At 30.8% G+C, this 26,437-nt stretch overlaps 1 protein-coding gene across 5 annotated transcripts; it reads right to left on the minus strand.

Moving 5' to 3' along the window:
• Nucleotides 1–246: 246 nt before the first annotated feature.
• LOC144841529 (uncharacterized) lies at nt 247–26,407 on the minus strand. 5 transcript variants are annotated; one of them, XM_078697891.1, is made up of 29 exons: nt 22,229–22,512; nt 16,888–17,223; nt 16,631–16,753; nt 15,976–16,101; nt 15,524–15,856; nt 13,781–14,116; nt 13,548–13,667; nt 12,307–12,435; nt 11,523–11,855; nt 10,743–11,102; nt 10,272–10,550; nt 9,545–9,793; nt 8,995–9,249; nt 8,293–8,535; nt 7,671–7,910; nt 7,234–7,347; nt 6,819–7,085; nt 6,389–6,501; nt 5,915–6,116; nt 5,553–5,654; nt 5,096–5,223; nt 4,789–4,938; nt 4,315–4,681; nt 3,918–4,090; nt 3,378–3,545; nt 2,390–2,502; nt 1,433–1,695; nt 1,177–1,243; nt 247–765 (listed from the first exon to the last, which is right to left on the minus strand). In XM_078697891.1, exons 1-29 carry the CDS (start codon nt 22,509–22,511, stop codon nt 249–251), a joined length of 6,489 nt encoding a protein of 2,162 aa, XP_078554017.1. In that variant the 5' UTR covers nt 22,512; the 3' UTR covers nt 247–248. The 5 variants fall into 5 exon arrangements, with proteins under 5 accessions (XP_078554017.1, XP_078554018.1, XP_078554021.1 ...); XM_078697892.1 differs by lacking the exons at nt 15,524–15,856; nt 15,976–16,101; XM_078697895.1 differs by lacking the exons at nt 15,524–15,856; nt 15,976–16,101; nt 16,631–16,753; nt 16,888–17,223; nt 22,229–22,512 and adding an exon at nt 26,115–26,407.
• Between the last annotated feature and the right edge of the window lie 30 nt (nt 26,408–26,437).

Here is a 26,437-nt window from a genome sequence, read left to right on the forward strand (position 1 = left end):
ATGTAAAATATTTGTAATAATCGATCAATCATCAACAAACTCTTATTGTATTGTTAATGATTTTAATATTAAGGCAAAAGTAGTTTGTTTACATCGGGATCCCAGATACAATTATACTGGTGTTATCTAAATCGAATTGATTTGTTTTTACCTTGACTGATGATGATGACTGAAATAAGTATAATATATAGAACAGAAAGTTAACTAAAATCATAGAAACCATCACCGTTATAGAGATTGGGCGCAAATCAAGCAACATATTCTTGGTTGTTACTTGAATTGGTTTTAAAATCCGAATTCGGTTGCTCTCCTTTAGACGAATTCAAACCAAAGGAAGTAGTTTTACCTGCACTGGAATTGACAGAGCTACTTTTGGTTCCTCTAAGTGTTGAAGACACCCCGTTAAATCGTTTACGCACCTCTTCTGTCCAGAAACTACGAACATCCTTACTTCTTAAACAATACAGAACGAAGATAGCAAACCCTTGAAGAGAATTCAGGATACAGAAGAGTATCTGAATCACATTGGTGGCACTACCAATTGCAAAGAATCCAATAACCCATGTCAATCCCATAATTACTGATATGCACGCTGCATTCTGCAGTAAGTGCCTGCTTCTGTTGTGTTCGTGAGCTTGTGCTGTTATTTTACCAAGTTTACTTATGCTGCGTAACACCATAATAAACACAATCGTATTAAAGAGTAATACGATTGCAATAGGTAATGCTACGCTGTAATACATACGGGTTACAACAAGGAAACAGCTGTAAACAAAAATACACTCAGTTTTAAAGTGGTATATTCTATTATTATTATAGAACGACTAAAACATTAAATTTAATATATATTTTCATTTTAAAGAAAATTTGAATTAAACTTGCAAACAATGAAAATATATGAAAAAGAAATAAGAAATCTAAGAATTTGCCATAAATGAAACTCAATATGTTGTAGTTAAAGGATGAGTACACTTAAAAGATAAATCAAACCGTTTTTTAATTATGAGGTTAGTCGAATTATCGAAAAACTGCGAGTTGGTTTACTCATTTAACAAATATTAATATATTCAGGGAAGAGTTATGTAATTTAACTCTTCCCTGATAGATTACAATTTTGAAATTATAATAGAGTATAAAATTATCTTGCTGTATCAACATATGTATTGCGGAACTTACTAGTCTTTATTAGCATAATTGTCAACATCAATACCAACAGTAATAGCAACAATCACAGCTGGTAGACCTGTAAACAATCAATGTATATATAATGATAATCACACATCCTAATGTATAACTTAAAAAGTAAGCCCAATGAATCAATTTAGCGAGTAGTTGGTTTCCATTTGAAAACATGCCTTGACAACAAACTTTTTAATCATGTAGTTAGTTTACATTAGCTAATAATTGTAATTTTGTATGTTTGTGCACTTACCCCAAGCAAAAATAGAGGCTTTTAAGAAAAACCTAGAAACGTGTGTATTATAAACTTGCACGATCAAGTAATACAGGTTAATAGCCTGCACAGACATCCAAAACATAGACGTCAACAAAAAGTAGTGAATCAGTCCAGCAATGACCGTACAAGGACCTTTTTTATCTTTTCTGTCAATCCCAACAAGAAAGATCAGATACAAGCAGAGTAGTGATACACACAGGTGGCATAATATTTGTTTTGGTTTACTCTTTCGTAGCTTTCTGAAATTTAAAAAAAAATGAAACAGCATCTGTAATTTAACCTGAGTGAATTGTGAGGTTGAAAATGTATAATATTGTTTTGTCATCACATTGAACTGAACTGTTTATAAAAAGATAAGAATGTTATCAATGAAAAGTTTTGAACAATTAAATTGAAAAAAGATTAGTTAATCGTAAATTTAATATATTTCAAAACATTTCACAAAACTTTTTGTGAACAAATTATATTTTTGTAAACACGGAGGAGCTCTCATCATTTTAGAATAAACTCATTTTTATAAACACAGAGTCAACTTCATTAGTTGAAATTTACGAATGAAGAACGATTACCATTTTGTCCCTAATCTAAGATGTAGTCTGCGATTTATTCTATAGTAGGAAATAATACAAAAAATGCAGTTCAATAAAAATGTGTACTTTAATTTAAACCAATCTAGCTACCAAAAGTATTCAATACTTAGTAAGTATATGAGTTGTTTCTGAGTAAAACCAAGATTTGCAGATCACAATAATTAGCTATATTATACATTATTGTGAAAACAAGTTTCCCTTAATAAACATAAATATTATTGTTTTGGCTACTTTTTGTATGGTTAACTTCATTACCTAATTAAAATATTATTATCATTGTAATTTAAAAAAAAACAAATTCCAACTTGTAATGATAAATGTTATGAATTAATTTCGATCCTACCTGTTGATTGTAAAAGAGACTAAAGTTGCAAGCAAACAAACGATTGAAACACCAAGACCAATATTTGTGATGTACCTTGCAACAATCGGTGGATCTTCTTCTGGATAAAAATTCTAAATGGAAAAATACAATTAAATTTTTATAAAGCGGTACCATTACTGACTAGCCTTGATATGAGTTCGGCTGGTTTTAAATGGATTTACAAGCCTACCACATTGTCTATAGTTCAGTCTGGTGCTGAGAAACCATAATATTGTTATAATTCAATCCTTTCTGGACTGCATTTTGTATACCTATTGAAGGATTTATAATACTATTTTCACTAATACACTGTAGTGTCGCACTATAAAAATTATTAAGAAGCACCTAATAACTTGATTGATGATGTTCAATGAATATTCTATTAAAATCATAATATACTTCATCATTGTATAACTATTGAAGGATTTATAATATGTTTACTAATATACTGTAGTGTCAAATAACAGGCGAGTGAGTGGCCGAGCGGTTAAGACAATGGAACCATAATACGTAGCCATAACATCGGCAATAGTTCGCTCACTCGCTTTATGGTTCTGGTGGAAGAACCATGGAGAACTTCTCGGATATAAACCGTAGGTCCAGTGTACACACAGCTCATGTGCACTTTAAAGAACATAGTATATCTTTCGAGAAAAGTAGTGTACTAGTCCACACAAACACAGCCACTGTCACACACAGCCACTGTGCAATTGGGACTGGACCGACTGGACCGTTTTAGAGGTGTTTACCTGTTGGTCCAGATCCTTCACTAACAGAGTTAATGAGAAGTTGAATAATAAGAACAAAACAAGTACATAAAAATTGGGATGATTAATGATGTTCAATAAATATTCTATTAAAACCTAATGTCGTTTTTTGTTCACTCTCATGAATTTATTTGAATCATAGCACTCATAGAAATGCATTATCTGTATGCTACGTTTGCTATAGAACTTTCATAACTTGCCATAAGAATTGCAAAATTTGTTAAATGGTCACAATGACAAATTTGTCTGTCACTGCCATCCAACGATCCATTAGCTAAGTAGCATCCAGCACTTGACCATCCACCATTACCATCATCAAGTTCAAAATCCCAAAACACACAGGCTGTCTCATTATTTTTTTTGGATATCTAAATAAAAAGAAATTGGAATGATTATAAATGAATGAGGTAATTTTAACAATTATTGACCAACTAATATTCCTGCTTTCAACTAGTCATGATGTACTAAAAGTATATCTGCTGACTACAGAATGAGACTTGAAATGTAATATATTTATCAAACTTTTTATTTTGTAATAAAACATGGTAACATAGAAAGAGTCGGATCAAACTGTTCATAGTTGTAAGCATATTATCTCAACTTTCAATTTAAAAGAGAACCGCACTATATAAGGTTCAATCAACAAGGCTATGCGTACCACTAAGCTCTTAAATGTCCCAATGACAGATATGTACCGGCCGGTTATAATAATAAAACGTAATGTTGAAATGTCTAATTACCTCAGCAGGTATAAATGTTGTGACAATTGGATCTGATAAATTGTTCAGTTTAACTCCAGGTATTGACAATGAAATAATCTGACCATTGGTTCTTGTTGCATTATTTGACTGGTTTGTTGGAAATAGTGAACTGTCATTATAAACTACTGTAACCACACGAAAATCAGATGTTCCTGTTTAAAAAAAAATCAAATAAATCATTAAAAGGGAAGTTTTCTGATGAAAAATCCGAACATACATTATAATTACAATGTATGTTGTAAACTTTTGTTTCTTTGAAACATTTGGAACAGTCATGTCATACTTGTGTGTTGATTATTCATTATGAATAACGAGTACGTTGATGATGATCCTGATCATGTTGTATTTCAAAATAATCGTCATTTTGACCACTTACCATTGGAGGCTGCAAACATTTTAGTAATTGTTGGAGGAATGTAAATACTGACAGATGCGGCATTATTCAGCTCATCCTTCTTACTAAATCCTGTCACATTTACTATTGCATTAGTATCTGCAGATTGATAAGATGCGATTCCAATCCCAGCGTAATCAAGTTCATTTGTTTTAACACTTTGAGCTTGCACCGCTACGCTGCTGGTTACAAATTCATATTTATCGTTTTTAAGATCAACAACTGCTAATTGTTCTTCAAGGGATTCCACAATTCTACTTGGAGCTTGTGTTTGCATCTGACTCTCTAAAAGAACATTATCATCTACTTCAAACAGACTAGCAACAGTGCCAACTAATGTTGATGTCACCTGGACGGAAATTAAAACAAATAAATAATAATAATACACATGGACAACTCTAGTTTACAAATGTAATATTTTATACTGCAATGTATATAAACAAAATATAAACTCACTTCAGCAGATGTTGAATTTACAGAAGTAACACTTTCAATAATTTCTGCAGTTGCTTCCAAACCATCTGGTGTAATAGTGTCTGATTCAGTTGTTGTAATGTTGTTGACTGCAGTAATTACTTCCTCTGCATTTTCTTCAGTAACTGTGATCTAAAATGAATTACAATATAATAATAATTTAGTAAAACACGATGAACTAAAAAAAAAAAGTAACTAAAATAAATAAATTATTCAATTATTATTAATTAATTCATTACAATTAGATCTCAGTACTTGTAATAGTCAATATAACACTTTCTTCACAGACCATATTTAACCTTTCTAGAAGTTCATCAGATGTAGCATCTCGACCACAGTCTTGCAAAATCACATCCCGCCACATAGCAGCTGATAGTCCATCACTAGAGCATGTACACAAGCCTAGAGGCATACCATCTATTTATGACAAAATATAATCACTCTGTGATGAATACAGATTTTTTTGAGGCATATACTAATAATGTAATAACACACCGCAGCCATGTAATACATTGTTATGAATATCTTTCATCTGAATATGTTTAATATGAAGACGCTAGGCCTATTGTCTCGTTTTATTAATCTCATGCAAGCTGTCAAAGTACAGCATCACAAATATCAGGAAGTAGCAGGAACGTACGTGGTGCCATCTAATCCTCCAGGATTTTTTATCAACATTTTATTTCATATATGAAAGAGATCAATCCACAAAACAGGAAAATAATTAAAACGATCATACAACTTACAGTTGATTTTAGATTCTGGACAAACTTCTTCAGATGGTGTATTCTGACCGACACCAGCAGGCCCAAATGTTAATCCATCTATTATCTCTACATTGCAATTCTCTAATGAATAAAAACAATGTATACAGGCTTATTATTGATTAAAATAATCTAAAAAAAACATTAAAATAAACAATTAGTAATGTAAGTGTTTAATGTATATAAATGGTTGATACCGAGGGAGAGGATACGAAAAATAGGTTATCATAATATTTGTTTATCTCATAAAATGTTATCCATCTATTGGGAAACGATTCTGAATCAGGATGGAAACGAGAAGTTACATGTCAAGTAATTTAAAATCTCATTTAAACATGTTTTACCCGTGCTAAATATGACAATATTATCAGCATCTATAACTCCTTTATCTCCTATTATTTTAAATTCTCCTGATAAACTTTTGCTGAAATTATTGTAACTTTGGTCTGCACTTGGTTTATATATGTTGATGTTAGCAATCACACTCCCAGAACGTAGTGTACGAACTTGAACAAATATATCAGTTATACTTATACTCTCAGTTAACTGAAAACAAGAAAAAATAATAAGTTCATAAAACAAAATTGTTTTGTAATTCGGCATGGTTATGAAATTTATGTTGACACCACTACTGTGGAAAAATAAGGTTATAGGTGTTTATCATGTCAAAAATACACAGCTAAAAATAAATACTTAAATAGGTATTGCCTGTTGGTAGCAACAGACCATAGTATTTGTATGATTTTAGAGAAGAGGAGGTGGGGTGGGATGGTCAAAATACAGATAACGACTTTTCTAAATTGTTTAACAAAACCTACGTAGTTTTCAATTTCAGTTGAAGTGTTTTTGAATTCTTCCGAGGAAGGGTTGTTTAATGCAGACGTGAATTGTAAATTCTTGAAAGTTAATACTGTTGGTACAGTAAATGCATCTAAGGATTAATGGAAACATATTATTATAATAAATTATTTAATGTAACATTGAAATCAGCAGTTCCATATACACATACATACAATATCTGCTTTTCTGATACGAAGTCTAGACATTGTACCTCAATACATCACAACGAAATGAATACAGATACATTAGCTGCACTAGTCATACATTCTTCATGGTCATAACGATTGGATGGAAGTATACCAAAGTAAGTCAATTGAGTTGAGTGCAGTTTACTGACAATCCATGTAACTGTCCCTATTTTGCAATTGGATCACTATTATCTTACATATAATAATGCAATTTGTTTACCTGTAATAACAAGGACTGCCTTCATTGATATGTCTGTTACGCCATCATGTGGCGATACTCCAAATGCTTTGCAGTAATAATAGCCTTGGTTTTCGAGACCAACTTCATTAATTGTGAGGAACTTTAGCCTTTGTGTTTCAGATGGGAGTTCGATGTCGTCTTTATACCAACGCCAATTAATTGAGTAAGTTACCATACATTGGAAAGTGACTGTATTTTTTAAATTAGCACTTAATGATAAAGGTTGAATTTCTGCTGTTGGTTCACCTAAATTATACAGTATAATACATATAATATGATTAGTGTACAAACATTTGATTTATTAATTGTATCATTTATATCATTCATGCATGTCCTAATCCAATAATAAGCCTAGACCTTGAGAAATTAGCAAAGTTCAAAGTTTAGTTAATACCTGGTAGTATTTCACATAAGTTGCCTTCATATAATACAGGACAGCTACATGCAAAGCTCGTTTCCAACTGTACACAAGTTCCTCCATTTTGACATGGTGAAGAAGTACACGAATCTTTATTGAAAAAAAAAAGCGTTATCCCATATGTGCAGTAGTAGGCCTAGTACTCCTATTCGACAACCTCCTAATGTTGTATTGATTTGCTACTATATTCAAATGGAAATGCTAGCCGAAGCGCTCTACGAGAGCAACACATTCATTTGGTTATATTAGAAAAAAACTCTTTATTTCCATTCTTCATCAGGTTGATTTTTGTGCCAGTTTTTCTGTGGCCGATTTGGTTAGTAGCACTTTGTCCATACTATGCTGCTTGTATAGGTATTTTTTTAAGTAGCAGTATTGTTTGATCAAATACATCATTAAACAAAAATACTTGCCTCCTATTTTTATTTCAAATTTACATGTACCACTGTTTTGCGATTGGTCAAATCCAGTATAAATTACGGTATGCGTCCCAAAAGTAAATATATCTCCAGAATTACTTGTTGAACTTAATATAACAGATTTTCCAGAATTATCAATATACCTAGGGTCTGGCCAAGTAATAGCAATTCCAGATGTGGTAGTTGCTATATCAATTATGTCACCAGGACATTCTAAAACCGGTGGTTCGTTATCTACAAAAAAAAAAAATCAAATCTTCACCTGAGACTGAAAAATAATATTATAAAGACATTTGTAACATATAATACGGTATAGAGATATTTAAAACCCAATAGACTGATTGTATCTTAACATAATTACGTCTACCAACATTATTACGCCTTCTATTTTTATTTGTTTCCAGTTTGTTCTATTTATGGAAGAATTGTTGGTAAAGTAGATGTTTATAGGCTTGTTATTTGCATTCTAGATCATCTTATTTTGGTCTGTACAGATATTAGGTAATTATAAATATTTATTTTTAGGTACAATTACATTATTATACAGTATTAACAAGTATTATTGTAATCTTTTATTAATAATATACCAAATAAAAAAAAAATTATTCCAAGTTACCTTCAACCGTGACATTAAATTCACATTTGTTCGTGTTATTGCTGTTATCACTAGCAGTGTATATAACAGGAGAGGTTCCAATATTAAACGAACTATCAGGACTCGTTGACGCAACTAGTGACACTTGGCCTGAGTTATCTTCAATGTCAGGAGTGTCCCAACTTACTCTTGCAGTAGATGACCTATGATCAGTTTCTGTGAAAATGCTCTCAGGACAAAATTTGAATACTGGCTCTTGCTCATCTAATGAAAACAAACCATATAATATGTTTACTGTACATTAATACATTGCTCTGAGTGTACCACCGCGCAGTGTGACGTGAACATTGCGGTAGAATCAATTCAATTAAATATTAAGATAATTTTGACAATCACAATGGAAAAGGTATTCTCGATAAGCCAAAATACAGATGAGAAGAGAATAATAATGCTCATTAGTTTAAATAAAATAATAGTTTCTTGATGCAATGCAGTATACATTTTATAACAAAACAGATACATACAAATTAATATGTAATAATTAGAAATTACTATTTAAATGTAAATTTATAATAGAAATAATCAACGTAATAGTTTGTGGATATCACAATACATATCAATTTCTGGTATTTCATTATATAATTCTATTATATGAGTCATCGAGTCACATCAATGTGTGTTTTAATTATTATTAATTTATTTTTTGGCATTCTCCTACCTTACCTTCAACAGTGATAATAAAACTACAGCTATCATTGAAGTTACCAGCTGAATCTGAGACATTGTACTGGACTGTTGTGTCACCAATTGCAAATATATTATCACCAGAAGTGTAGTCTGCTACTGGTACATGAGTCTGTTCAGAGTTATCAGTAGCTGTTGGTTCCATCCATGTGACATTTATTGCAAATGCCTCACCAGTTGTTGTGTAAACAACCATACCAATTGGACAATCTATAATATCTGGAGCTTCTGAATCTAAAACATTCATATAATATAATAATTAAAATGATTAAAATGATTTATACTCAAAACAGTGGAGAAGATCAAGGTAGAAATGCATCACTTATATACAATAATTTCTATGTTATGGAACTTCTAGATCTAAAACATGATTATATTATTTAATTCAAAACAATGCCTAACTTTTAAAATATATATTGAAGAAGAACATGCTGAAAAAATCGTTTAATACAATAATTAATTTTTTATATTATCATTACGTTTAAATTAACTAATGTTGACACGATAGGATGGGAGATGGGTTACTCACCATTAACGGTAACTATAAAGGTACATGTTCCTGCATTGCCTGAACTATCAACTGCATCATATATAACATCAGTGCTACCAATATCAAATAGATTATTTCCAGGATTGTACTTGGACGTTGGTGTTATATCTTCACCAGAATTGTCAATTACTATTGGATCAGTCCAGTTGAAATTTAACGCTTGATTTAAACCATCTGTTGTAGTAGTTGTAATATTAGGTGGACAAACCAAGACTGGATCCTCATTATCTATTTAATAATATAACAGGATTAAACAAGGGTTACTAATGTTTACATATAACACAGTTACGATGGTATACATTTATCATATGAACAAGCAATAAGCAAGCCGTTACACGGATGGATTGATATTCGTTGAGCAACTGTGGCTGCTATATTACTGTGAGCGGCGTAGTTTAATGAAGCAGTAACCAAAGGTTGCGCTCTGCAACCGATGGCCTAATCAATTCCACAATAAATTAGGAGCCATTTCGTTTATACTCTACACTTGAATTAAGATAAAACTATTTCATAGAAAATGCGGTACTGAACAATGCCATACTTTAAGAGTATCAGTGATTTTAAATTGGTCACTCACTACACGTGCAGTAGTGTTTTGTTTTGTTTATTCGTTAGCTAAAAAAACGAATTATAAATCAAGACGTAAGGTAATCAATGAATGGACTAGTAGCTCACACTAAAAAAAAATGAGGTTTATATATTTTACCTTCAACTTGCAGATCAAATTCACAGGCGTCACTATTGCCAAAAGAATCCGTTGCTGTAAATGTGATTGTGTGAATACCGATTGGTATCATGTCACCTGACTCATATGGAGACGAAACTAAAGCCCCGGTTTCATCGATATTTGTCATAGGAGGATCCCATGTGACAGTGGCATTTGGACTTCCTATATCTGTGCTAACCTTTAATAGTCCATTTCCTCCTCCGACGTAATTGCTTGAAGTAACATATGTTGGACATTCAATTATTGGAGGTTTATTATCTATTAATGAAATGCAATACAATAACATGATTTCTTAGTTTATATGGATATCTATTTTTCCAGTTATGCAAGACTATTCCATATATTCTAATTATATTAAATGAAAAAAACAAAAAAAATATCATCCTAAACATACATTATTACATACATGTATGTTTAATCTGAAAAAAAAATGCCTACAAATACACATACCTATGCCAATAACCTTCAGTCCTAGAGCAAATCCTCTGTTAACACCCCATTGGTTTGTTACAAAAGTTATATTAATGTTTGTTTTAGCTAGAATAGAGTTGTTAGTATTTAGATCAGTGATATATTCCGTCCCAGTGATATATTCAGTCACAGTACTACCAATGATATCAACATAGGTGATATTCAAAAAGTCGAAACCATTTTCCAGTTCCAAGTCATAAAACGTGAGTAGAATTCCTGTATTTTGCGGACTTTCCACGATCCACTCGCAGTATTGGTAGTTATCATGGTGTTCTGGGTAATATGGAGATGTTATGTTAATAACATCACCTGCTGTTAGATAAATATTTTCCACACAATCTATTGAATTGAGAAATACTTAAGTTAGTATTACAGTCAATGGAAAGTTAGACGACGGAAATGCATGATTTACTATAATTTTTGCGTTAAATCGTTTAAATGATGAGATGATGGGAGTTCACAAACATCAATAGTGAAGTTTGATTAAGTGTCCCATTAAAGTAATTAGAATAGGATATTTTAAAGGGAAAACAACAAAGTACAGAGAATAATCTTGACATATCAGCAATCAATAATAGGCCTGCCGTAGACGTAATCAATATTAAAACACATACTTACAAAGAATATATTAGAAAAAAGTTGTGATAGGCCAGGAAACGTATTCGTCATCATCTTTATCTTTTGCTCATCTTTATAGTTATCATTATAATGTATATTTGTTATAAGTTGTTCTTACTTTAAACTATATTAATAAATTACCTTCACATGATCCTCTACTGATGTTAACGTTGTTGATAGCTACAATAGTTCTATATGTGATCCCATAAAATTGCAGACGGTTGATAGGAGTACTTGTGGCAAAGCTGGCTTGACCTTGCTTCCATTCGTTACTTGTAGAGTAGAACCGTTTGTGTGTAACCCACGTATTAATCAAACGATAGTGTTTAATGTATATATAATCATTTGTATGACTCAGATAGAAGTCAAACGTAACGCAGAAATTGTCCCAACTCGATGGTATCACTGTGGTCCACATTTGTCCATACATGTACGACCGAGATCCAGATTTTTTAATGAAAGCATAATAATCGCCTATAAATAAGAAATAGAAGTATGCTGTTTAAAAATCAAGCGTATTTTTTTTTAATTTTAAAATTAAATGGTGTTGAAAAGACATGCTACAGATATATACAGAATACAGAATACAGAAATTTATTGGTCCAAAAGGAAATTCGTTTCGTTAACAAGCTCTCAAACAATTTAATTAAAAATATATAAAAAGTCATGAATACAAAAAATACAAGATCTCATAAAAAAACCGAATAAAACATCAAAAAGACAAGAATATAAAAAATATATATGCAATGAGTATAATCTATCAACCACGCGGGTGATTCACCAAAATAATATTTCTTCGGATATATTGTTGTTTACTGAATTCAAAGTTGTTTAGCATACAGACAGCTTTGTAGTATGTCTACTTTAATTACTAAGAAGGGTATATAGGCCTACAGTAACTTACAAACATAAACATAAAACCTACCTGGACCAGGGTTAATGTTATCATCAGTTGTGTCGTCTGATAGTTGCCAAGGAGTAATATAACTACTACTACTTTGCGGATACGGGTCCCATTCACACATATCAACATCAAAGTTACAAGTTATAAGATCTAATTTTACACACAAAAAAAACACGGAAAACACAAAAATAATCGAAATTTTCATTTAAAATCACTATTTACTACAAATTATTGAAACCTAAAAAGGACGCACTAAATACAATTACATGTGTTGGCATGATAAGGGGTTTAAAGGCTCAGCCTTGAAACCACATTTAAATCATAAATGTAAATGTAAGTGTTTTGACTACATTTGAAACCCGCTAGAGACTAAAATAAAAAAATATATACATAGATAAGAGAAAAGGCTTTTAATTCATAAGTTTTAACAATAATAACGAATCTGGAAATAATAAAACGTTAAAGCAAAATCATCGAAACTTACGCTTGGTTTTATAGATTTCCATAATTGATTATAAATTAAAAAACAAAAGACAGTTTATTTTTATACAAAAGTGTAATATTCAAGGTCGACTTTCTTTGAAATAAAATTGCCATGCCACGCAAAAAAAAAAGCGCGAACATGCATTTAAAAATAACAAAAATGCGCAAAATCAATTTTCTTTTTGAAAGGCGGTAAACTAGCAATGTTTTAAATATATTCTGAACAGTTTGGACCAGTAATATTAATACAAAAAAAATGAACTGAATGAATGGTATTATCGTTGGCAAAGCAGTGTATCACCCTGGGTAGATCAACATAAAATGCGAAATAGAAGTTTAAGAATCCATATGGAAACGCCATGACATCCTTCGTTTACAATGAGCAATACAAATAAATTTTTCTATTTAAGATATTTCCTTGATAATTCGAACTCATCACACAGTGACGAGTTTAAATCTAGTGTAAATTATAAAAACCTAGTTAAAATTTAGTCTAAAAAATGTTATGCCTTTATTATTCATTTTACTCATTCTTGTTAATTAAATAAAAGTATGCAATCTCTGTACTCCAAGAAATGTTGGAAATTTGATAATTGTGAGGAAGAAGAGGTTACGCATTATGATTTTACGTAAGGCCTATTTATTGCCTATTGTATTTTAAACTAATTATGCACCCTTTTGGAAGTTTAAGTAGTGAATTTTAAAAAAAACATCTTCAATACTACGGAATTCTGTCATTATGTTAATAATATCCAGAGCTTCATATAAAATTAACTCACTGTCTGTGCACTGTCTTTCATCAGACCAATCTCCACAATCATTAGTTCCATCACAAACTATAGATCTATTTAAGCAAACACCAGGACGAGTATCATTTAAACACAAATATCCAGGACATTCTACAAGAAAGATAACTATTTTTATAATTAAATGGAATTGCTGAAACAAGTACACGTAATTAAATGTGCAAATAATAAACAAAAATGGAAAAAAATATAAAACTAAAATGTACCTATGTCAATAACTTTCATCTGTAGAGCAAATCCTCTGTTAGCACCGTTATAGTTACTTTGAAATATTATACTTAAGTAACCTGTAGCTAGTATGTTGTAAATGTTTTTTCTAGTGAAAAATTGAGTTATAGTATTGCCAATTATGTCAACATAAGTGACATTCAAGAAGTCACAACAGCTCTGTAGCTCCAAGTCATAATACGTGAGTAGAATTCCTGTATTCTGCGGACTCTCCACGATCCACTCACTGTAATAAGTGTTATGGTTTTCCGGGTAGTATGGGGATGTTATGTTGATTTCATCACTTGTTGTTAAGTAAATATTTTTCACGAAATCTATTAAATCAAAAAATACGTAAATTAGTATTTAAAGTTAAAATAATGTTATATTTCAATAAAATAAAGAACAGTATGTGTTCTTTTGTCCAGACAATCTATTGAATCAAGAAATAATTGTGCTAATAGTTTATTGGTGATATAATAATTATATTTAAATACAAACAAAAAATGTTGTGATCATCTTTCGAAAATAATAATACAGAATTATCAAGAAAGAATGATTCTATTAATTGAATTATTATTATTTGATTTCAAGAAAAAAAACCGTTTATTCTATAAAAAGACAAAACGTTACAAACCTATAATAGCATATTAGGCAAATGTGCAGTATTATCTAATTTTATAAAAATAGCCAAGTTATCAAATTGTTGGTCACAATTTTAAATATATACCTATGATGTATATTAATATGCTTTATTGTACATACTGAGTTTTCGGTAAGTATAAGGACGTATTGACCAGTAAAGCTACTGATTTTTTCTGCTCAAATTAGAAAACTTATTAAAATTCGTTTCAGATACTAACGCTTCAATTGCATTTTCTTTACAATGTTAATTGTGTTAGCAGCATCATAACCATCATCTTTTATAATGACCATTATTATTTGCTAATCTTTTTAATAATTAATTAATCTTTATTTGGTTAATATAATTTTTATTTGTTCCAATCATCAAAACAAGATTGATTAATTATCTTATAAAAAAGACAGACCATTCGAAATATAACTTCTAATTCACAAACCGCCAATCATTTTTTTTTTGCTTATTATATTTAAATATCATTATAATTGTATACATGTAAGCCTTATTTATTTTTATCAATGATTAAAAGTACACTTTTAACATTGTTCCTCTACTGATGTTAACGTTGTCAATTGCTACAATGTTTCCATTTGTTATCCCATAGAATATCAGACGGTTGATAGGAGTACTCGTGGTAAAGCTGGCATGATCTAGCTTCCATCCTGTGCTTGTAAAGTAGAACTGTTTGGTGTAATCAAACAAACGATAGTGTTATTATACAATTTAACGTGTTACCTTCACATGTTCATCTACTGATGTTAACGTTGTTAATTGCTACAATGTTTTCATGTGTTATCCCATAGAATATCAGACGGTTGATAGGAGTACTCGTGGTAAAGCTGGCATGATCTAGCTTCCATCCTCTACTTGTAAAGTAGAACCGTTTGTTTTTAACCCAATAATCAAACGAACGATAGTGGCTTATTCTTATATAATGATTTGCATCACTCAAATAATAGTTGAATTTAACGCAGAAATCCCCCCAATTTGATGGTATCTCAGTTGTCCACATGTATCCAAACAAGTACGACCGAGATGCAGAATTTTCAATGAAAGCATAGAAATCGCCTACAATATATACTACTACGATATTATACTTTACCTTCACATTTTCCTCTACTGATGTTAACGTTGTCAATTGCTACAATGTTTCTATATGATCTCCCATAGAATCTCAGCCGGTTGATAGGCGTACTCGTGGAAAAGCTAGCATGGCCTAGCTTCCATCCTGTGCTTGTAAAGTAGAACCGTTTGTTTGCAACCAACGTATCAATCAAACGATAGTGTTGTATTTCTATACGATCATTTGTATCACTCAAATAGTAGTTGAACTTGACGCAGAAATTATCCCAACTCGATGGTATCGCTGTGGTCCACATATATCCATATATATTGTACCTAAATTCAGAACTGTTAATGAAAGCATAGTAATCGCCTGTAAATAAAAAAAAAGTATCGTATTTATTCGACTAAACGCTCCACTCTGAATAAACGCTTGTGTGTAGGCTACTCTTATTTGATATCATAGCTTAAAAACAAAAACGAAATACCTACCCGGACCAATGTTAATGTTATAATGAGTCTCGTCTGAACGTTTCCATGGTGAATACCGATACGAACTGCTTTGCGGATACGGATCCCATCCACACATATCAACATCAAAGTCACAAGTTATGGGAACTAATTTGACAACAAAATCATAAAACTTAAGTATAAAATCAAACTTTTCAAAATGATATTGTTTTCTAATCCAGAACACTATTAGAACAATTTTTCAAAAAATTAACAAGTAATACCGAAGTTTTATTTAATTTAAATGCTCTTTTATCTTCTGTTATAAGTAAATAAATAAATAAGGTCCAATTGATTGCATTTTTAACCATTTTAACAGTTTGCTTTTAACGACAAATTTACACGACCCTCTTATAAATAACATACCGGTCTACTTTATCTTCATCGTTTCAATTTTCAGTATATCGCCACGTTCCTAATGTGTCAAAAATGCATAGGCCTATACTTGTTGCATTGACTTTATATAATATTTTGTCTATTATTCTGTACAACCTCAATTATCTTTATTTTTTTTATCTGTACAATGATTTCTTAGGTTCAGCTTCTTTTTTGGTATGGATTTAAATTATGTTATCATGGTATTCCGAAATAAAAATATGAATGAATGAATTAAATGCTTTTTCCCTAATCAACTCACGCTCTGTGCACCCATGTCTTTCGTCAGACAAATCACCGCAATCATCGGTTCCATCACAAACGTTTGAACTATTTAAGCAAACACCAGGACGAGAACCATTTAGACACAAATATCCAGAACACTCTATAAGAAAAGATTTTAAATAAATGTTATTGCTGAAAAAGTACTAGCTGAAACAATATTAATGTTTGCAAACAATAACAATGTAATAGAAAACTGTATCATACTTATCAAACGTGAAGATACTGTAGGCCTACCTATGTCAATAACTTCTACCTGTAGAGCAAATCCTCTGTTAGCACCGTTGTAGTTACTTTGAAATATTATGCTTAAGAAGCCTTTAGCTAGAATGTTGTAAATATTTCGCCAAGTGATAAATTCAGTTATGGTGTTGCCAATTATGTCAACATAAGTGACATTCAAGAAGTCACAACAGCTCTGTAGCTCCAAATCAGAAAACGTTAGTAAAATTCCAGTATTTTGCGGACTCTCCACGATCCATTCACAGTATTGAGTGTTATGGTTTTCCGGGTAGTATGGGGATGTTATGTTGATAATATCACGTGTTCTTAAATACAAATTTTTCAGACAATCTATTGAATAAAAAAATACTTGTGTTAATATTGTATAGGTAACATAACGATTATATTTAAATAAATTCAAGAAAGATCAATGATTCTGTTGATTCAATTGTAAATTTCATGAATCAATATTATTATTATTGTGTTCTGGACCGTTTATGAAAAGACGTTCCAAATCTAGGATAGCATTGAACAAACATGAATTATTATCTAATTTAGAAAAATAGCAAAGTTATCAAATTGTTTTTAAAAATTTGAAATATCTACTTATGATGTATAATAATATGCTCAATTTATTATATTTATTTTCCTGACGTATTGGCAAGTAAAGCAATACCAACAGCTACGGAATGCATCTTCTTGGATTGGAAAACTTAAATTTACTTTATCAATTCATTGCAGATAACAAAGCTTCAATGACATTTTATTTACAATGTTTTTTGTCTTAGCAGCAGTATAACCATAATCATCATTTTTTTATAATAAGCTTTATTATAATAGCTCTCATCTTTTTTAATATTTAGGTCATCTGGTATATATAATTTGTATTTGTTCAAATCATTAAAACAAGATTGATTACTTATCTTATGAAAAAGACAGACCATTCTAAAGATATAGCTTTTAATTAACATATAAACCAATACATCATTTCTAATTTTGACTAACAGCCAAATTATAAATTATTTGGATACACTTTATAAATATCTACCTATAATAAATTGTATATTTTCAGTGTTGTACATGTATAAAGACGTATCAACTATAATTTTTCCAGGGAGCTAGACTTATCTTCTCGGGTTGGACAATTTAATGAGTTATTACATAATCTGAACAAGAATCTGAATTTGCTTTATCATTTTAATTTCAGGAAATAAAGCTTAACACATATTTTTACAATTGTTCTTATCTTAGCAGCATCATCATAGTCATAATCTTTATAATAATTTTCATTTTTTGCTCATCATTCTTATATATCATTATACGACATTATTTGTTATATATAATGTCGTCAATTTACAATTTGTTTCAATCATTCAAACTACGCATTGCAGATATTAACACTTTACCTTCACATATTCCTCTACTGATGTTAACGTTGTTGATAGCTACAATGTTTCTATATCTTCTCCCATAGAAATTCAGCCGGTTGATAGGCGTACTCGTGGTAAAGCTAGCATGGCCTAGCTTCCATTCCCTACTTGTAAAGTCGAACTGTTTGTTTTAACCCAATTACCAAACGAACGATAGTGGCTAATATGTATATAATCATCTGCATCACTCAAATAGTAGTTGAACTGAACGCAGAAATCACCCCGATTCGATGGTATTGCTGTGGTCCACATATATCCATATGTATTCGACCGAATGAAAGCATAATAATCGCCTGTAAAATAATAACGAAACAAGTGTTTAAACTACTGGGGGGGGGGGGGGGGGTATTTTAAAATATTATTAAAATGGTGATGCTGCAGAAAAACGTAGAAATGAGTATAATTATATTCAGCACTTTTACTCTGTTTCACCAAAGTAATCGAGTAGTAGGCCTATTTCTTATGGGATCAGGTTGTCTTACTGAGATTACTGTTAGATATCAACAGTTTTAAATGGAATGTGTATCGACAAACGCAAGCTTGTATTATGGAAGCTACTGGTATTAGTTAGGCTTTTGTAATTTGTATATTCTAACAAAAAACCTACCTGGACCAGGGTTAAGTTTATCATCAGTTTTTTCATCGGAAAGTTGCCATGGATCATTATAAGTGTTCCATCCACACATATCAACGTCAAAGTTACAGGTAATAGGACCTAATTTGACAAAATGCCAAACTTTCATTAAATTTCATTTATTTCTTCGACAAAAAAACAAAACCTCTAGGACTTCTAAAGAATCAATGAAGCTCTAATAGCTCGCAAGCTAGAGGTCCCGGGTAAAAATGTACAACATTATAAACAGTAAAATAAAAGGTTATAAAAACGAATAACGATATGACTTAAAGCTCAGGTACAGGCATGCATTTTAAAAATATAATATTTGGTTGAATGTAAATGTGTAACAGAAATCACGACGAAAAAACATGATTTTTTTTAAAATTACAACATTTGGTAAAATTCTGATATAAAAGCCAGACAGATTTGTTTCAGTCGTCAGGAGTTTAACAATGTTTAACCATATACAGTGACTCCCTAGAAAATGAAAAAAGTTGGTTGGTATACCATGGATAATTTTAGCTATAGCATGAAAAATGAAAATCAGAATTGTAAAATTAAGTTATATTACCTATATATAGCCATCTGATAATATTTTAATCACACAGTTTATTTTTAATTGTTTAAAAATGCCTCGCTATTTACAAAGATTAGGGATTTTAAAAGGTTTTTTTTAGCTCTATGTAAATAAATATCATGTAAATTGCAATTGCAGAATGTTAAGAATTCATGTTTTTTATGTTGTGTAATTTATTTTATGTAAGTATTTCTATGTGGAGAGCCTCTCGACGGTTATTTTTATTTATAACTTGTATGCGATCCTAAACATCTAGACATTTGAGTGGAAAGAGGCTGTGCATTAGATCTGTTACTATGCGCCATTTACCATTTTTGTACGGATCTGAGCTTTTTTATTATCTAGTGTATTTTGTTGAATCTTTTTGAAATATTCACCCTATTGACTGGGATAAAAATGACAATGAATTATACAACAATACTACAATATTATTATGTTAATAATACTCAAATAATAAACAAATCCTAACTCCTTTTATCTATATATAAATTTACGTAAGGGAAAATTCGGTAAATAGCGTCTTACTTCTAGAATTTTTACTCGATGGTATATAAAGTTGGTTCATACTTTCGGTACTGATTTTAACCACCTGATGTAACCCTGTTTCAATGCTTCGCATTTTCCTATCTCCTCCTACGATAATAAGCTGAAAATCGGTTGAACAGCTCGAGTTCAGCATCATAATGTTGAAGACAGGCCGATTTTATTTTAAAAATACTATTTTGATAGAAATGTATTGATTTGCGATGAATGGAACATTCCAAATTATTTGGTTTAACCATAGAGGTATAGGCCTACCTCCATGGTTTAACACAAGTAGGTAAATTTATGGGCCCTTGGAGAATAAACATAAATAGTATTGCAATGCTGTACAATACTGTAAATAGGTATTAACCACTTTTGATCGCCATTTAAATCGCAAATTTGTCACTGTGAGTGTTGGTACTGTTAGATATAATATACACAACTAAACTTTATTACTGTGAATGTGGCCGGGTAGGCCATACTGTTAGACTATAAACACATAATATACAAATAAACTTTATTACTGACAGTTGCTTCTCAACGTTTCATGTACCTTAATATTTCAATCGACTATGACAGTGACAGTTTTAACCATGTTTTTTAGGCCTATAAATAATATACCAATAAATAGAATGCGATTTAATACTTTAACAAAATATTTCGGTACTTTGTACCTATCCTATTCCCCATCCCTCAACCATAATGTTACATACACAACACAAATTGAGTTTGTTTAAATGAGTGCCAAAAAAAACATTTGTTTTTCTCGCTGGAATTACTGTGTATTCGAGAACCATCTGTGGGCACGACCTAGATGGTATCGTACCATCTAGTTATAATACTTACGGTTTGTACAACTATGTCTTTCATCGGACCAATCACCGCAATCATTAGTTCCATCACAAACGTTTGAACTATTTAAGCAAACACCAGAACGAGAACCATTAAAGCACAAATATCCAGAACATTCTAAAAGAAACGTTTTAAAACTTCTTATTGATGAAAAAGTACAATCTGAAACAAATTAATGTTTGTAAACAGTAATAATGTAATAGAAAACTTGCTTTAATAATTATATAATGTGAACATACTGTACCTATGTCAATAACTTTCATTTGTAGAGCAAATCCTCTGTTAGCACCATTATGGTTACTTTGAAATATTATACTTAAGTAACCTTTAGCTACAATATTGTTATTATTTTTTCCAGTGAAAAATTCAGTAACGGTATTGCCAAGTAAGTCAACATAAATGATCTTTAAAAAGTCACAACAGCTCTGTAACTCCAAATCATAAAACGTAAGCAGAATTTCTGTATTTTGCGGGCTTTCCACGATCCACTCGCAGTATTGGTTGTTATGGGTTTCTGGATAATATGGGGAAGTTATGTTGATAACATCATTCGTTGTTAAGTAAATATGTTTCATACAATCTATTGAATAATTCAAGAAATATTTTACAGTTAATAATTATAATGATCAAAGTATAATATCTAAATTAAATTTCCTTAATGTTTACATAATCTATTGACGATACATTAATATAAATAATCAAGAAATACATTATGATTCTGTATAATACAGAATATATTATTTATATTTTTAAATTAATTTATTAACTTTATTTGTTTTTTTCCAATTTCCAATTTTTAAGTAATTTGTTAAGGCAATCCCGTCACAAGATTCACATCTTTCTGGGATCTTCCTTCGTCCATTTTTCTTTATTGTCTCTTGCCATTGTTGTTTTTTGTTACTTTTTGTCTTTTGGACGTTAATAAATGTAAAAATTGAATTGAATATTCAAACAATATTGTTCTATAAAAAGAAATCATCTAATTAAGAGAAATAGCTAATGTTGGTACACATTTTAAATATGCACCACCTCTGATTTGTAATAGTGTGTTCTAGTGCACATACTGGTGCTATGCACGTATAAAGAAGTGTATGCAAGTATAACCATTCTAGCAGCTATGTTCATCTTCGCGAATTGGAATACTCAGAATCTAAATTTGCTTTATTATTTCATTTCAGAAAATAAACCTCAAGGACATTTTCTTTGCAATTTATATTATTATTTTAGAAACATCATTAAGCATGCTTTATTCTTTGCTCATCATTCAATTATCATTATAGGGTATCATTGGTATATGTAATTCTTTAATTTGTTCAAATCATTAAAACTATACGCATTTCACTATTAACATTTTACCTTCACATGTTCCTTTACTGATCTCAACGTTATTAATTGCTACAATGTTTCCATATGTATATGTTTCCCCATAGAATCTCAGTCGGTTAACAGGAGTACTCGTGGTAAAGCTAACATGTCCTAACTTCCATTCTCTACTTGTAAAGTAGAACCATTTGTTATTAACCGAATTTCCAAACGAACGATAGTGTTCAATTGCTATATGACCATTTGTATCATTCAAATAATAGTTGAATTTAACACAGAAATCACCCCAACTCGATGGTATCTCTGTGGTCCACATATATCCATCTTCATGGTACCACGAATGTTGAATTGAAGCATAATAATCGCCTGCAAAAAAAATAAGGTTAATGTACATTATATTTTACATCGTGTCTGGAATAAGAATGTTATTATATTCAGCTTGTTGAAGTATAATATTAATTAAATTTCCTTAATGTTTACATATAATCATTTGACGATATTAATATAAATAGTCAAAAAAGATTTATTCTTTTTATGCAAATAATATTGTTCTATAAAAAAGTCAGAACATTCCAAACAAAAGCTTAAATTAGCATATAAACCCACAAAGATCATTACCTAATTTAGCTATGGTTACAAATAAAAAAATATGAAGTTTGAAATATATTCCTCTGATGGTATGTGCTATATGCTCTATAACAATTCTACAGTAGCACCTATTTTTATCTTCGCGAATTGAACAATTTATCCACAAACTAAATGTTCTTTATTACACATTTCAGAACATTAATCTCAAGGAAATTTTCTTTAAAAATATTCTCATTATCTAAAATGAATATTATTTTCAATTTCAGCAAAACTAATTGTTTTTATTGGCTCTGTTTATAATTAATGACACCTGCACTATAAAATCAGTTTAAATTGTGCATAGTCAGAATAATTTAGTCGATTCTGACTACTAAGAATTATAATAGCACTGAGACTTTGTATACATTTATATGTATATTCAAACTTCTTTGTTTTCTAGTGTACCCTTTTTCTATATGTATTCGTCTTTTACCAATATTCTATCAGTACCTGATGATGACCTATGGTCGAAAGTACTCGTATAATAAATATTTTATTTTGAGGCAGAAACAAGAAATGTGTCTGTTTTATTTTTATATTCATTATATCTTTATTCTAACTATATCAGAAAAATAAAAAATCTACCTTGGTCTGTGTCAAATTTATCATCAATTCGTTCGTTTGATCGTTGCCATGGTGTATTCCGATACGAATTACTAATGTACGGATACGGGTCCCATCCACACATATCAACATCAAAGTTACAAGTTATAGAACCTAATTTGACAAAAATGTCCATCATCATATTATAATAATTGTAAATAATTGACCATTACCCGACCGGTATAATAGGCTCCGCTAAATATGTACTAAAACGTTACCAATATTGAACAATCACCAAATATTGGAGCTGTATTTTTCGGTGGTTTGTAGTATAGAGATGTAGCTTTCATTTCGTTTTAATCCATGCTGTAATTGGTGTGTTGGATGTGTATACAATTTTTAAAATGTCTAGTAGTCCTATATTTGAATTGTGAGTATTTCATTTTAATTACATGGAGAAAAAAAAGGAGAAAAAAAAGGAGAAAACAAACAAATAAAAAAAATTATTCGTAACCTTACGGTGAGTTCGTACTTAGCCTCATTTTACATAAGTTTTAAAATCAATAATATGCCACGGTACATAATTTTCAAATATTAGAGTACACATTATATTCAATCAGAAATTTTGGTCGGAAATAAAACATTTCTAGCGATATTACCAGATAAGATAACTAAATCAAGAATCGTATTGACACGAGTAGAATGGCAATTACATTGCAAAAGTCCACAACTGTCCAATGAGATGATCATCCATTGCACTTTTCGTGTTGTTCGGCTCAGCTGATCGGTCGATTACACGGAGGCTAAAATCTTCTATAATCAATAGGTCACTGTTTGCATATTTATTTCTATAGATTCTATAAACTTATGAACATTTTTTAATTGGGTGGACGGTAAAATACTAAAATGATTTTCTTGCCTGTCTGTTTTAATTTCAACCTGTTACATAAACTCTGATGAAGCATCTTCCAATTGGACTTGACGATTAGATTTCACGTGCGTATTTTAGTGTTATTTTTTAGTAAAGAACGACTTTTTATTTGGGAAAATGACCACACCCAACGCCTCGGACTGGAGTAATAATGTAGATTGACGTAGTATGGCCCTGGAATTCCAGAAATGTGCAACTAGCAAGTACTTATTTTTAACCAATTACACGCGCGTATTTTTAGTGTTAGTATACTATTGATACTAAAATGACAATAATAACCACACTCAACGTCTCGGGGCCGGTTTACAATAGTATAGATTGACGTAGTATGGTCCTGGCGAAATGTGCTACTTTGCTCGATTTGATTTGTTTTCTGATTGTTGGATTTTGTTTTTAACTATGCAACCTATCGTGAGTTGAAGTAATGGATAGAACAAGATATTCAATACTACGAAATCTAAATTCTGGTCCACGAAATAATTTTGTTGATAATGTTTCCAGATGCTGTTTTCTATACTAAACAACTCACGATTTGTGCACCCATGTCTTTCATCAGACCAATCACCACAATCATTGGATCCGTCACAAACTAAAGACATATCTAGACATACACCCGTGCGATTACCAGTCAAGCACATATAGCCAGAACACTCTACCAAAAAAAAAAACAGTTTAGATGATATTGCTAAAAAAGTAAAATCTGAAACATTAATTATTAATGTGTCAAATAAAATGTAAACATACCTATGTTAATAACTTTTAGTTGTAGAGCAAATCCTCTGGTAACACCGTCATTGTTAGTTTGAAATGTTATACTTAAGTACGTTTTAGCGAGAATACTGTTGTAAACATTTCTCCCTGTGTAAAATTCAGTCAATGTTTTGCCAATGGTGTCAACATAAGTGATATTCAAAAAGTCACAACAGCTCTCAAGCTCTAAGTCATAAACAGTGAGTAGAATTCCTGTATTTTGCGGACTTTCCACGGTCCACTCGCAGTATTGGTTGTTATCATAGTGTTCTGGGTAATATGGAGATGTTACGTTGATAGTGTCACCTGTTGTTAGATACATTTTTTTCACACAATCTATTAAATCCAGAAAATGTAAAAGTATACATAATGATAATGTAAAACATTTAAATGAAATTACATACATTACTTATATAGAGGTTACTATTTTTGTATTAAATTACAATTGTTGACAATAATTATTAAATAATGATTCTATTAATGTATATATTATATTTATTATTTTTATATTATTTATTATTATGTTGGTTCTATAATAGAACCAACATATATCATTATCTAATTTAGACATTAGCCAAATCAATAAATTAGGTTGGTACAAATTTGAATTTGATGTGTGTAATACTCTTTTGTACATGATTAGTATTGTGCACGTATAAAGAAGTGTTTGCAAGTAAACAATTATAGCAGCTAGAGTATGTTCATCGTTCGCGAATTGGAAAATGTATACTGTATACTCTGAACTCTTTAGGTTGTGTCAACCGGCTCAGCTACAGTGATTAAGTTCACTTAGGTTGACCCTGGTCTCCCGACTTCAGTTTGGTTTTGTTATGTATAATATATTGAAATAGACCGAATAATCAATGAAATGAAACTACGATCTAAATGTATTTGCTTATTGTTTTACTTTCAAAAATAAAGCCTCAGCAACATCATCATATTCGTCATCATCCTTATAATCAGTTCCATTCTTTGCTCATCATTTTTATTTATCTATAGAGGGCACCATTAATTGTTATATGTAGTTTGTTTTATATGTCAATTATTAACCTACTGTGAACACATTACCTTCACATGTTCCTCTACTGATGTTAACGTTATTAATTGCTACAATGTTTCTATATGTTCTCCCATAGAATTGCAGACGGTTGATAGGAGTACTCGTGGTAAAGCTAGCATGTCCTAGCTTCCATGCTGTGCTTGTAAAGAAGAAAGGTTTGTATGTAACCCCATAATCAAACGAACGATAGTGATGTATTTCTATACGATCATTTACATTACTCAAATAGTAGTTAAACTTGACGCAGAAATCACCCCAATTTGATGGTATCTCTGTGGTCCACATATATCCATCGTATGATGACCAACTTGTAGTGTTAATGAAAGCATAG

This window comes from Antedon bifida, chromosome 4 (genome assembly GCF_963402885.1).
Source record: "Antedon bifida chromosome 4, ecAntBifi1.1, whole genome shotgun sequence".
Lineage (NCBI taxonomy): Eukaryota > Metazoa > Echinodermata > Crinoidea > Comatulida > Antedonidae > Antedon > Antedon bifida.

Excerpts from the sequence above, each read along its gene's own strand:
- LOC144841529 (XM_078697891.1), bottom strand. The coding sequence starts at position 22,511 with ATGTGGACCACAGAGATACCATCGAGTTGGGGTGATTTCTGTGTTAAA. Across the intron at positions 13,668-13,780 it reads GATGAAAGTTATTGACATAG|AATGTCCTGGATATTTGTGT; the intron begins GTACATTTTAGT and ends TCTTTCTTGTAG. Across the intron at positions 7,086-7,233 it reads CTTATGTGAAATACTACCAG|GTGAACCAACAGCAGAAATT; the intron begins GTATTAACTAAA and ends TGTATAATTTAG.